Source organism: Anser anser (assembly GCF_964211835.1).
Source record: "Anser anser genome assembly, chromosome: 3".
NCBI classification, from domain to species: domain Eukaryota; kingdom Metazoa; phylum Chordata; class Aves; order Anseriformes; family Anatidae; genus Anser; species Anser anser.
In genome coordinates this window covers 65,410,867-65,421,396 of record NC_139722.1, presented here as the reverse complement: position 1 = coordinate 65,421,396, position 10,530 = coordinate 65,410,867, and the positions used below count along the sequence as shown (strand labels likewise).

The 10,530-nt window shown below is 40.7% G+C and overlaps 1 protein-coding gene across 1 annotated transcript in view; it reads right to left on the bottom strand.

Moving 5' to 3' along the window:
- Positions 1 to 527: 527 nt before the first annotated feature.
- Positions 528 to 10,530, bottom strand: part of AIG1 (androgen induced 1) — a 124,056-nt gene continuing 114,053 nt past the window's right edge. The window contains exons 5-6 of the mRNA XM_083828773.1: positions 4,391 to 4,554; positions 528 to 1,197 (exon numbers count right to left, since the gene is read on the bottom strand). Coding sequence (XP_083684899.1) covers positions 1,160 to 1,197; positions 4,391 to 4,554 — 202 coding nt within the window. The 3' untranslated portion in view covers positions 528 to 1,159. The remainder of the gene's footprint in view (positions 1,198 to 4,390; positions 4,555 to 10,530) is intronic.

Sequence of the window (10,530 nt, the reverse complement as noted above, 5' to 3'; positions counted from 1 at the left end):
CCTTTAAAGTGCTCTATATGTAATAAAATAAATACACCTAAATACACTAATGAATATGTGTGATGTGAACATCAGGACATTTGGATCTTTAAGTTACTTTTTTATAAAATAATTTCTTGCTGAAAATCAGCAATTAATTCTACACATTTTTTCTGCCTAGTACAGTTCCCTTTCAATTGCCTGATAATTAAACAGAATTCTGTCAAATTTCGACCATTGCTAGTATTTTGCAATGGAATTCCAGACACAAACAGGCATATTCCTGATACAACAGGCATTTTCTTACGTGCCTTCCTAAAGTAAGGCTTAAATGTTCTCTCTAGTGCTATGCTAATGGCTCAGCCCATGTATTGAGAACTTACAACTTGAAAATGCAGAATCAGGTCTAGTACTAGGAAAATAAGAAGAAAAATCCTCACGTAGAAATAATATCGTATACAGCTGACACTGGAAAACCTGAAAATAAAACATTCAAATGCCATCAGTCTGTCTAGAATTTCAAGAATCAGCATGAAGAAACATAAACCTGGGGGTAACTTGATCTTTATTTAGGCATATTTAAGAAAAGTTGCATCATATTCAGATAGTCTAGCACTGCAAATAAATTTTTACCGGATTGATAAATTATTAACATCACTGATTTAAGGCAACTGTTACATGTTACATTAATATTTCAGTCAGATTGAATTCTTTTTCGGATACATTCATGCAATTAACTGTAATATATTTTTACACTATACTTTGAATATATAGGATTGTTTTGCTTCCCCATATTAGACCTATCTGGTTAAGCTTTTCTCAAACAATACAAAGAATGGACTTGTTCTTCTGGGTGGAAGTGGAAAGCTTTAATGACTTAATGATTTAATGACTTATTTGATGCAAGAAATGCATGTTGAGAATGCTGTGGAGATAAATACACATCTTTTATGTGTGTATCACATGCAAGCATGGAGAAATAGGAATGGAGGTTGAAACATAATTATTATTCTTAGCTAAAATCATTTTCCTTCATTAAAAAACCCAAAATATCCTTGCACTGAGCAGAAGGCCCACTAAACTGCCTGGTTTCCAGAAGATTCCTCTCCGTGCCAACCTCTGTCGGGGATGAGAAATCTTCCATGGAGCCATGAACAAGCCTCCATGTTGCATCTATTGTTCAGTCCATTTTTGTCTTCTCTTTTTCTTCTTCAATACCTGAAAACACATGGAGAACAGCTTTCACAAATCTCTGAATGAATAAAAACGAAGAATTTATCTAGAGAAGTTTCTTCCAACGCATTAATCTTTCTTTTCCCTTTATTGCTGTTGTTTCTCCCCTACTTGCTCACATGCTTTTGCATGTGTTACCTCACCTGCTGCGAATGAAAAGAGCGTCTGCACACCTGATGGCAGTGGCTGTCCAGTAACGAACCGCACAGCCCTCCCTCCCTCCGGACCATTTTCAGATCAGCCGTATCCCCTGCCGCACGCTCAGCCTTTGACTGCTGCAGGGGACTGGGAACACTCAGTTCCCTCGGCTCCTCTGCTCACCTAAGAGCAAATTGGAGTAGATGTTATTAGAGCTGAAGCTAAGCAGCCGACTTTATTTGAATGCAAGTTTTAAAAATTCTGTTTCAGAATTCAGTAACTTTAGCCCTCCCCCCCCCCCCCCCCCCCCAATTTCAACGCTGGATTTTTAACAACTTTCACACACATCTCCCTTTTTCGAGAGCACAGGAATGAAGAGTCGGTTACTGTTGATAGGGTGCCTCTCTCTCCTTGCAGTGGCCATGTCTTTCAGTAATATCAGGAGGGCTGAGTTGACCGTAGGGCTCCTTAAAGAACTGGTCCTTGCTGCAGGACTTTTCTCTTGTCTATGCTGAGCAAAGTCTGGGCCAGGCAGCAGATTGTGTTTTTTCTGGCAATGAAAACATTCAGCTATTTCATATGCCTGTTCCTGGACAATGAATTACTATTGGTATCTGACAAAAGTATTGTTCTTCTGACTAAGCCCTCTCTGCCAAACATCTCAAATAAAAATATTTCTTTTGGAGATTTTTAGGCCTGCTGCATGTTGGAAAAGACAGACCTCTGAGGACTGAAGGCAAAAAAGAAGTAATTTTTGAGAACGTTGAGAGGAAAATCCAGTCACAAGTAAGATCACCTGCTAATGCAATCTATGCATAAATGGCAGTTACACCAAAAGTCACTTTCAAAACATAGCTAATTAATTCCAGGATGGGAAACAGTAAGAGCCGTGTGCAGTTAGAAAGCACAACTGCAGAGTGGCCTTTGTTGAAAGAAGCAACACGGAAAGAGACGGGTCTGCACACTGCCAGCAGCACAAGTACAATGGCCCTGGGTGTCGCTGGCAAACCGATGAAGAGCCATAGTCAAAGGTTTAACAACCAAAACAAGAGGCTGGGTCCAAAAGATTACAGTGGGTTTACAAAGCTGCTCCAGAGCCAACCTCGAGCCTTCTGCGTTTTGCTGTAAGGAACTTTTCCAATAGTTTTAAATGAGCTGTTTTATTTGCCTTTTAAAAAGAGCCTCTTTCCTTTCTTCTGAATTGCTCTACTGCAGATGCATCAAATACTTTGGCAGGAATGCAGATACCCTCAAAACTGTGGACAGACACTGGCTTGTAGAAAGGGCAAATTTTTCCTTGCCTACCATGTTTGTGGTTTAACTTGGAAAAACTAACTGCAAATCATTTTGTCAGTAGTGAGATTTTATTTAATGCATCTCCAGAGGAAAAGGAAAAAAACCTCCGAACTCCAGCAACCCCCCCTCACCCCAGAACTCTCATGGCAGACTGCTTTAGTTTGAAAGCTTACTAATCAAAAGCCCCTTTTAAAGGTACAGCTCTCAAACGATATTTTCCCAAATCTTGCATGGAGACAGATTGGCAGTATTTTAAATTTCTGCTGTCATACACTTCAGGTTGGGTTTATGCAAAGTATCTCAAGCATAGCAACACAGCAGGTGACTCATGGCATTTTCTGGTTTGCAAGTGCTTGAGCCACAAGGGAGTTTGGATCAATATTCTTTAACCAAATCAAGGAAATAACAGAGAGGATAATAAGGCCATGGTGAAGCTATTGAAAGAATGGCCTGATTAGCCTCAGCTTTTCTGGGGTGGAGGGCCACAAGAACCAGAGATTTTGTTAGGCATACTGTGGAATAACGAGGGAGATTTTCCACCTTTTACTTAGTCATGGACTTGGTAAGAATATGTGACTCTTCACCACACTACTATGCTTCATACAGGACTTCACACAGGTCAAGTGAAAGTATTCCTTGTGGCTACCTTTTTTAGAAACTTCTTTCCTAAATTAACAAAAGTAATTAAAATAGACATGACTGTGACATCCAAGTGAGGCCTCAAAACCACACTTGAACACTGCAACCAATGATCGCTGGTTCTAGGGTACAACCAAGGAAACTGCTTTGCATCTGCTTGCTAACATGAGCAAATGTTAAGTAAAACTGATTTGAGCTCCTGGAATCAGGCTCTATCTAGCACTAGAGGACTTGTTAAAAGAGATTTGTACGTGCAGTAAGCTACCATGTGAATTTACGTTTTATTAACAAGTGCACACTATGTTTCCCAAACGGGGAGGCAGGCTGTTCATATGGTCACAATCCATTATGGGCCCAATTAATGTAATGACAGAATTCCCACTGAGCAAGTATTTCACTCCATTTGTGACTTGCTCCTGAGGAGATTATGAATGTTGTTTGCTTATTTCACACATTTTGACAAATGAAAACCATCTTTCGTAGACTAAAGGCATCTACTTTTAATTGTGTGTTTGTCTTATTTTCCCTTTTCCTTTACTCAGCATTGGCTGGCCTAGGCATGGTAGATGAATGTAGAGTAGACCGAGTTATGTTTACCCTCCAATAATGTGATCTTTCATTCCTATTATTTGATCAATGTGAAAATATTAATTTTCCTTGAGTAAATTTATAAGCAGAAAACACCTTATCTGAGAATACTTATATATACCTTATATCTGAGAATACAGTTTTTTATTTCTAACTCTAACATTAACAGCATTCCTACAAAATGATACTTTATTCTAGCTGCATTTAATGGGTTCATCAGCTAATAAGTGGGTTGTGAACCAAGTGGGTTGTAAACCTTTCAGGTAATTGCCAACAGGTCTTAAATTAGTATTAGAAGTTATAAAAAAATACATAGCTCATTCATAGCTCATCATGCTTTCCAGCAGCCACTCCATTCATTTGACTGCTTTTAAGAGCAAGTAAGCAAGAAGTTTCAATGGAACTTCTGTCATTTTCCTTTGTTTTAGCCTACTAAAAATCTTGTTGACTTTCAGAGGGGCATCTTCAAGTCCTGACAGAGCATTTCATGAGCTAATATTCCTAAAACAATACTCACATTTTTGGGTATCCCAGATGTAGTTGTTCAGAACCTCTCCCATCAAGTAGAAAATGTTAATTATTACAGTAACAGCTGCGAAAAAGATTATTTTGACACCTGGGCTGAGGTGCTCAAGAAGCGGGTACACCCACACTCCTGTAACATGGTGAATCCAGCACACCCTGAAACAGAACAAAAACACCAAGTACTGACTCTTACAGCCCTGTTTTTCAGAAATAGTTTGGCTTAGCTACTGTAACCTAAAAAGAAATCATTTGAAAAGACAGTGAGTCGCAACTAAATTCAGCTTCTTGGAGTGCCCGGATGATATCTTTCAAGAACAGACATTAAAAACGATGAAACAAAGATTGATTTCCTGTATTGTTACAGCTTTGTTTTAAATTTAATATGAGCACTTGACCAATTTTCAGGTTCTGATGTAGGCAGGCATTTCCTTGCTGCCTTTACATTTACAAAGAATATACCCTCCTGTTTATACAGTAGCACGGAAAGAGCAGCACTCCCTCAATTCCAAGCAAGTTCTTTTCCCAAGGGGTATTCAGTGTTCTTGAGGGTCTCCTACACAGCCTGACTCTTGGCTTTCTGGAGCATCTTTGTTTTATTTTGTATACATTTGTGTGTGTCTGCTGCTTTCCCTCTTCACACCTGGCAAGTGGCTCAGTTTCTGGGTTTGCCAGGAACACATGGTTCAGCTTCTCTTTAAAACAATAACTTTTCAGCACCTGTGTTTTAGACTGCTCCTCTTTTCCTTTCAGCTACCTGGTATCATTTGGGATCTAATGATTTTTCTCTAGGTGGGATAAACATTAAAAAAAAAGAAGAAACCCTGTCATCAGTGAAATTCTGCCTACTGCACTCAATAAAGGAAAAGGAACGATGGTGACTCACTGGTGTCACAGAGATTTTTAGCGTTCAGCTACAGTGGAGATCATTGGTACACTAACCCAAGAGAGAGTGTGTCAGCTCTACTGCAATGCAGCCTGAAGAACCTCTCCAGGTACGTGGTTTCTCTGTGTGTGACTGCAATGGACACCTGCACTCTCTGAAAGAGAGTTATTGCACTGAGATCTGAAACGGTGAAGTAAGAGGGGAGCAGACGGAGTCCATACATTCCAGTAGCTGGAACCTAAGAAAGGGAAATGCTGCCAAAAACCTTAGCAAACATCACAGAGGCTAACTGGGAAAAGGCTCAGCAGAGACCAGACTGGGGCCCTTGCGCTGCTGGGCTCTCTGTAAGAACGTAGATCTTTTCTTCTCTGATCCTGCAATTTGAGAGAGAAGCATACAGCGAAGCACAGCTAGAGAGAAGACTAAGCAGTTGCAGAGACGATTACTGATGGGGATTTCCATGTCCATATGATTTGCTTCACTTGCTGATACTGCTGTTTGTTTAAGGAAGACTTTTGATCACTACGTCAACAGTCATAGGCTCCTGAAGAGCAGAAACACAAAAGTCTACTCAAAAACACTGTAATAAATGCCTGTCACACAGAGAGTACAGCATCCCTGTTTGATGATTCTCCCTCACACTGGAAATGTTCATGGTTGTCATAGCTTCCCTCCTCCTTAGAAAAGCTTTTATTACAGCCAAACCTTTAGCAGTTGCACACTTCATGTAGGAATTTACATGTGTTGGTAAATTAATCTGCATGATCTAAATGCAGACTAAAAACACTTTCTCCAAAGGAGTTCACATATGGAAAATGATCTCTATACTTTACAGTTACTTTTCACAACTTTGTTCTGTGCCAGAATTAAACTGACAAGATAAAGGTAACTGTGAAAAAATAAAGGGTTACTGTGTAATCCATGGTAACAGGGATACCACGTTCCACTTGGTCAAAGAAAAGGATGGGATAGTTGGTAGAAGGTTATGGGGTGTCTTTTACTCTCAGGTTGGCTTAGGAGGGAGTGTCTATTATTGCCCAGCATTTTTTGGTTCATTTACTTTTGTTTTATGATCATTTTGTGAAAAACAAGCTCCAATGAAAAAAAAAAAGAAAAAAAGCCAGTGTCTCTTTTTCACTTTTCTCTGGTGTGATGAAACTGTCCATCAGTATAAGGACCTTTACAGAAGGACTTTTCAAGGGATGTTCTAAACGGCACCTATGTGCCCAAGTTCATGAACCAAGCAGAAGTGACATTTACTAGAACGCATTTATGCTGGAAAGAAGAAATATTTTCTCAATCTGACCAGTGAGTCACCGATGAGCTCACAAATGTCAGCTGTGTCTGGTTAGTTCAGAATCTTCGAGTACATTTTATGAACTCCGTTCTTTGCTGCCCAGAACGGCAGCCCGTTATTTGTTTGGTGACACTGCTCGTGTGTTCAACCTATCTGTTGTACACCTGTCCCCGGGGCAGTGACAACGTAGGAGCTCGTGCTTTGAGGACAGGAGGTACCGAGTGCCGCTGAGGAGATGACTGCCACCGACTCACCTGATCAGCCACCCTGATCTTCCCTGCTCCCTGCGTTTTGATGGCATGGTGTTAGCCTTCTCTCCACTGAGCACTGACACGCCGACTGCTCCTGCGTTGCCTGCACCACAAATGGCAGCAGCAAGAGGATGATTGCTACCATGGAAACCTCACCTGATGGCCTTTCTTAGCGGGTTCGTTCCTGCTTGAGTACAAGGTAACTCAACGCTGCACAATAAAGAGCTGATCAACCAGAGGCATAAAGCCTCCATACAAGATTGCTGATTACTAATGTTAATGAATGCCTTTAACATTGCAATTCCAGTAGTCATTATTCCCGGCCAACCTCATTATTAGATAAGCACAGGGGAGCATGTATTAAGATTTACTTAGGAGTGCAAATCTAGATCCAATTCAAGACCCTGTTACTGAACAGGTATAAAAAAAATGGGTTGTTTAGATAAAAATATACTGATGGGAAAAAGTTTAAGCTAAAACTGGGCTGATTACTTCTGAGAAGATAAAATTAACTTAGAACCTCCCTGTGGTTTGGTTCTGTGACAGCCCATGTAGATGCAACCGTGCATTTTTCAAAGAGGAATATCCTACAGGTGATAGAGCTCATTTTTTTCCATTTGTTAGAACTGGTAAGAAAAAAAGGAATGGAGATATTCCCACATTGTATTCAAATTAAAATGTATGTTAAAAAAATTGTGATTTTGGGAGATTTTCAAGCAGATGGTGTAGAAAACAGAAAAAGCTATTTGAAAACACACACTATTTCTTCTTTTTAAAATATCTGTCAAAAAGCTTGACTTTGTAGCTGTTTTTCACTTTTAGTATACAGTGGATGTTGTATATCTCACCTATCAAAGTAATGAGTCTTCCTGTTTGCCGTTTTTCCAGCAATAAGTCTGTCTGAGAACATGAAAATCAGGCAGAGAAGATACACGTGCATTTCTTTGGCTACAGATTTTTTGTTGATGAAGAAAAGCAACTACTTCAAACAACTGTGGGAACCTTGTGTGAAATGTAGTCCTGGTACAAGCAAGCTCAAAAGGTGGATAGCATGGTAGATGACCGTGACAACTGAAAGGTTTTGCAGTGGGAGCCAAGTTGCAGAAAGTGGTTGCTCCTTCATGATGGCTACACGGCTATGTCAGTTTGAAAACACTTGCTAAGGCATCACAACTTGCTGGCACTTCGTGGCCTGGACTCTGAGTCTTCACCCATTTCCTGACCAAATTGAATCTTTCAGCTAGATCTGCAGCTAAACAACAACGACTACTATGTGATCTGGAAACAGAAGTGCTAGGTGGAGGGCTGCAGAACTTTTCAAAGAGCAGGGAATGAGAGGACACAGAAAAACAACGCATGCCATAGAATGGCTGAAGAGCTTCAAATGCTCTTCCTCCTAGCAGAAGCAGCACTATAGCAGAACTCAGAGGCAAGAAATTCAAATCTAATAAAGGACACATCTTTCTGCATGATGTCTAATTAACCTCAGGAATGGTCCGCCCTATCTTGCAGCGACATATCACTGAACTCATGAAATTAAAAAAAAAATAGCATACAAGTTTGGAAGGATGTCATGTTTCCATTTAATTCACTCCTCTGCTCTGGGCAATATCACGCAACTCTAGGAAGCTTCTGAAGTCAGGAGACTGTACAAGCAATAAGAATGTGCACAGTTGTGCTTAAGTTCGAAGAGTACACAGTGTATAAACTATCAAGTCTGCAGGAACCAAGCATCCAGTTTTTGATGTAGGTTTTGGAAGAAAGCTGTCCTTACAGGCTGGTCATTCTAAAATGGCCTGCTGAATCTTTTTCTGAAGCATCTGACATTAGCAACAGTCACAGTCTTGATACGTGACCACTCTGATCCACTGCGGTAACTCCTTTCTGGTTACTTCTTGCAGCAGTGCAGAAGCAGATCCTTTCCTACACCTTCTGTGCCATTCCGGTTTCCAGTGACTGGCACAAGGGATGGCTGATTCTCTGCCCCCAAACAGATCCCAAGCTAGTTCCTGTTGTGGCTACAATTTATCAAATGACAGGACATGGGCACTTTCTACACTTTTATTTCATGATCTTTCCTAGCGTCACTCTCCTTTTCCACAGAAAGGGAGAACTTTACCCAGAACTATTAAATTGTGGAATGTCTCCCAAAGGAGGTGACGGGCTTACAGCAGCTGAGTCATTCAAAACTCAAACGAACAAATCATTTGTGGTTACAGACTAGGGACCAACCCTGTGCTTTCAGAGGCAGGAGCACAATGACCCACACTAAATCTGTTCTACTCTTGGTTTCTAATACTGACTGAAGTGATGTGAGGGACATTTTCATCAATCTTTATGATTTTTTCTTCCAAAAACATAGGGCAGCTTATTCTGCATCTAACCGGAACTGTTAAGTTCTCATCCATCTTAAGATGTTGGGATCTTTATAATGTCAGCCAAACAGGTGTAAGCCACCTACAGTAGGAATGTGTAATGTTTAGAAATTTTAAATACTAAAAAATAAATTCAATAAATAGTCATCAAGAAATAAAAGCAATAATTTCCTCTTTTCCAATTTCTTATGCTGGATTCTTCTCCACTGATCTGACTGCTGCTGAACAGTACCAGAGTCACAGGACTGTCCTCCTGGTATGGAATGGCTGATGCAGTCAGAAGACAAATCCTGGAAAACTGCAGCTGCAAATAATGTCACACAGTAATGTCACGCAAAACGTACTCAGCATGACACAGTGTTGTCATCCTTTGAGATGAACGAAGCTTAGCAGAAATTTTTGTTTACGTACAGGTAGCTAGAATGACAGAAACTCTGCAGGATTTGGAAGTCATCTATTTTGCTAAATATTTAATTTTAAATATAGAAATGGTTGCTATGCTTTCTTGAGCTATATTTTAAGGAGCTACACAAGCAAGTGAGAATGTATTATCTATGCATGTCATCTGTGATTGTACTGTTGCTTTGACTGAAACACTTGAGGATGTGGAGGTGGAGGGGAGCCAGAATGTAACAGTCCATAATGGCCACGTCAGACTTAATGGGCTGAGGATCCGTGCAGACTTCTCTTGCTGAAAGCACTTTTGCTCTTCCACCCTTCTTCTGGGTCAGGCACAGGGGATGCTAATCTTCTCCTGGCCTATTTCTGCTGCTTCTACTTCTTCCTACTCTTTCCTGCTCTGAGTAGTCCTGGCTCCAACTCTTTTCTCCTCCTCTGCATTGTCGCATCTATCACCCACCTCTCTGTCAGCCTTCCACCCCAATTTCAAAGCCCGTCTCTCTCTTCCCCTCCAAGCTTTTCCCACTTCCTTGCACAATTTCAGCTTCCAAGCTGCTGACCTGTGAGCTGCACATTTCCTTAGCCATGCTCTCTTTTCACCAGTGGTTCATCTCTTTTACTTGCCTCAAGGACTTTTCACTTGGTTTTCCTCAACCATTGATTGCTCTGATCCCTACTGAATATCTCGCCCCAGAGCTCACTTCCAAAAGCATTTATGGCCCTCTCCTGACATACAGACACATAACAGACCCTAGTACAGCCATGCTGTGTCTCCTGCTCTATCTGTATCTGTCACTTCCACACTCAGCCACCTCAGAAATCCTTCTGGTTTCTGAATCCTGCCTTCTTAATAAATGTGGCTGCCAATTCTCACCAAGCTTCACTCTTTTGCTCCTCACCCTTCCCTTCTCAATTTCAAGGTTTGTC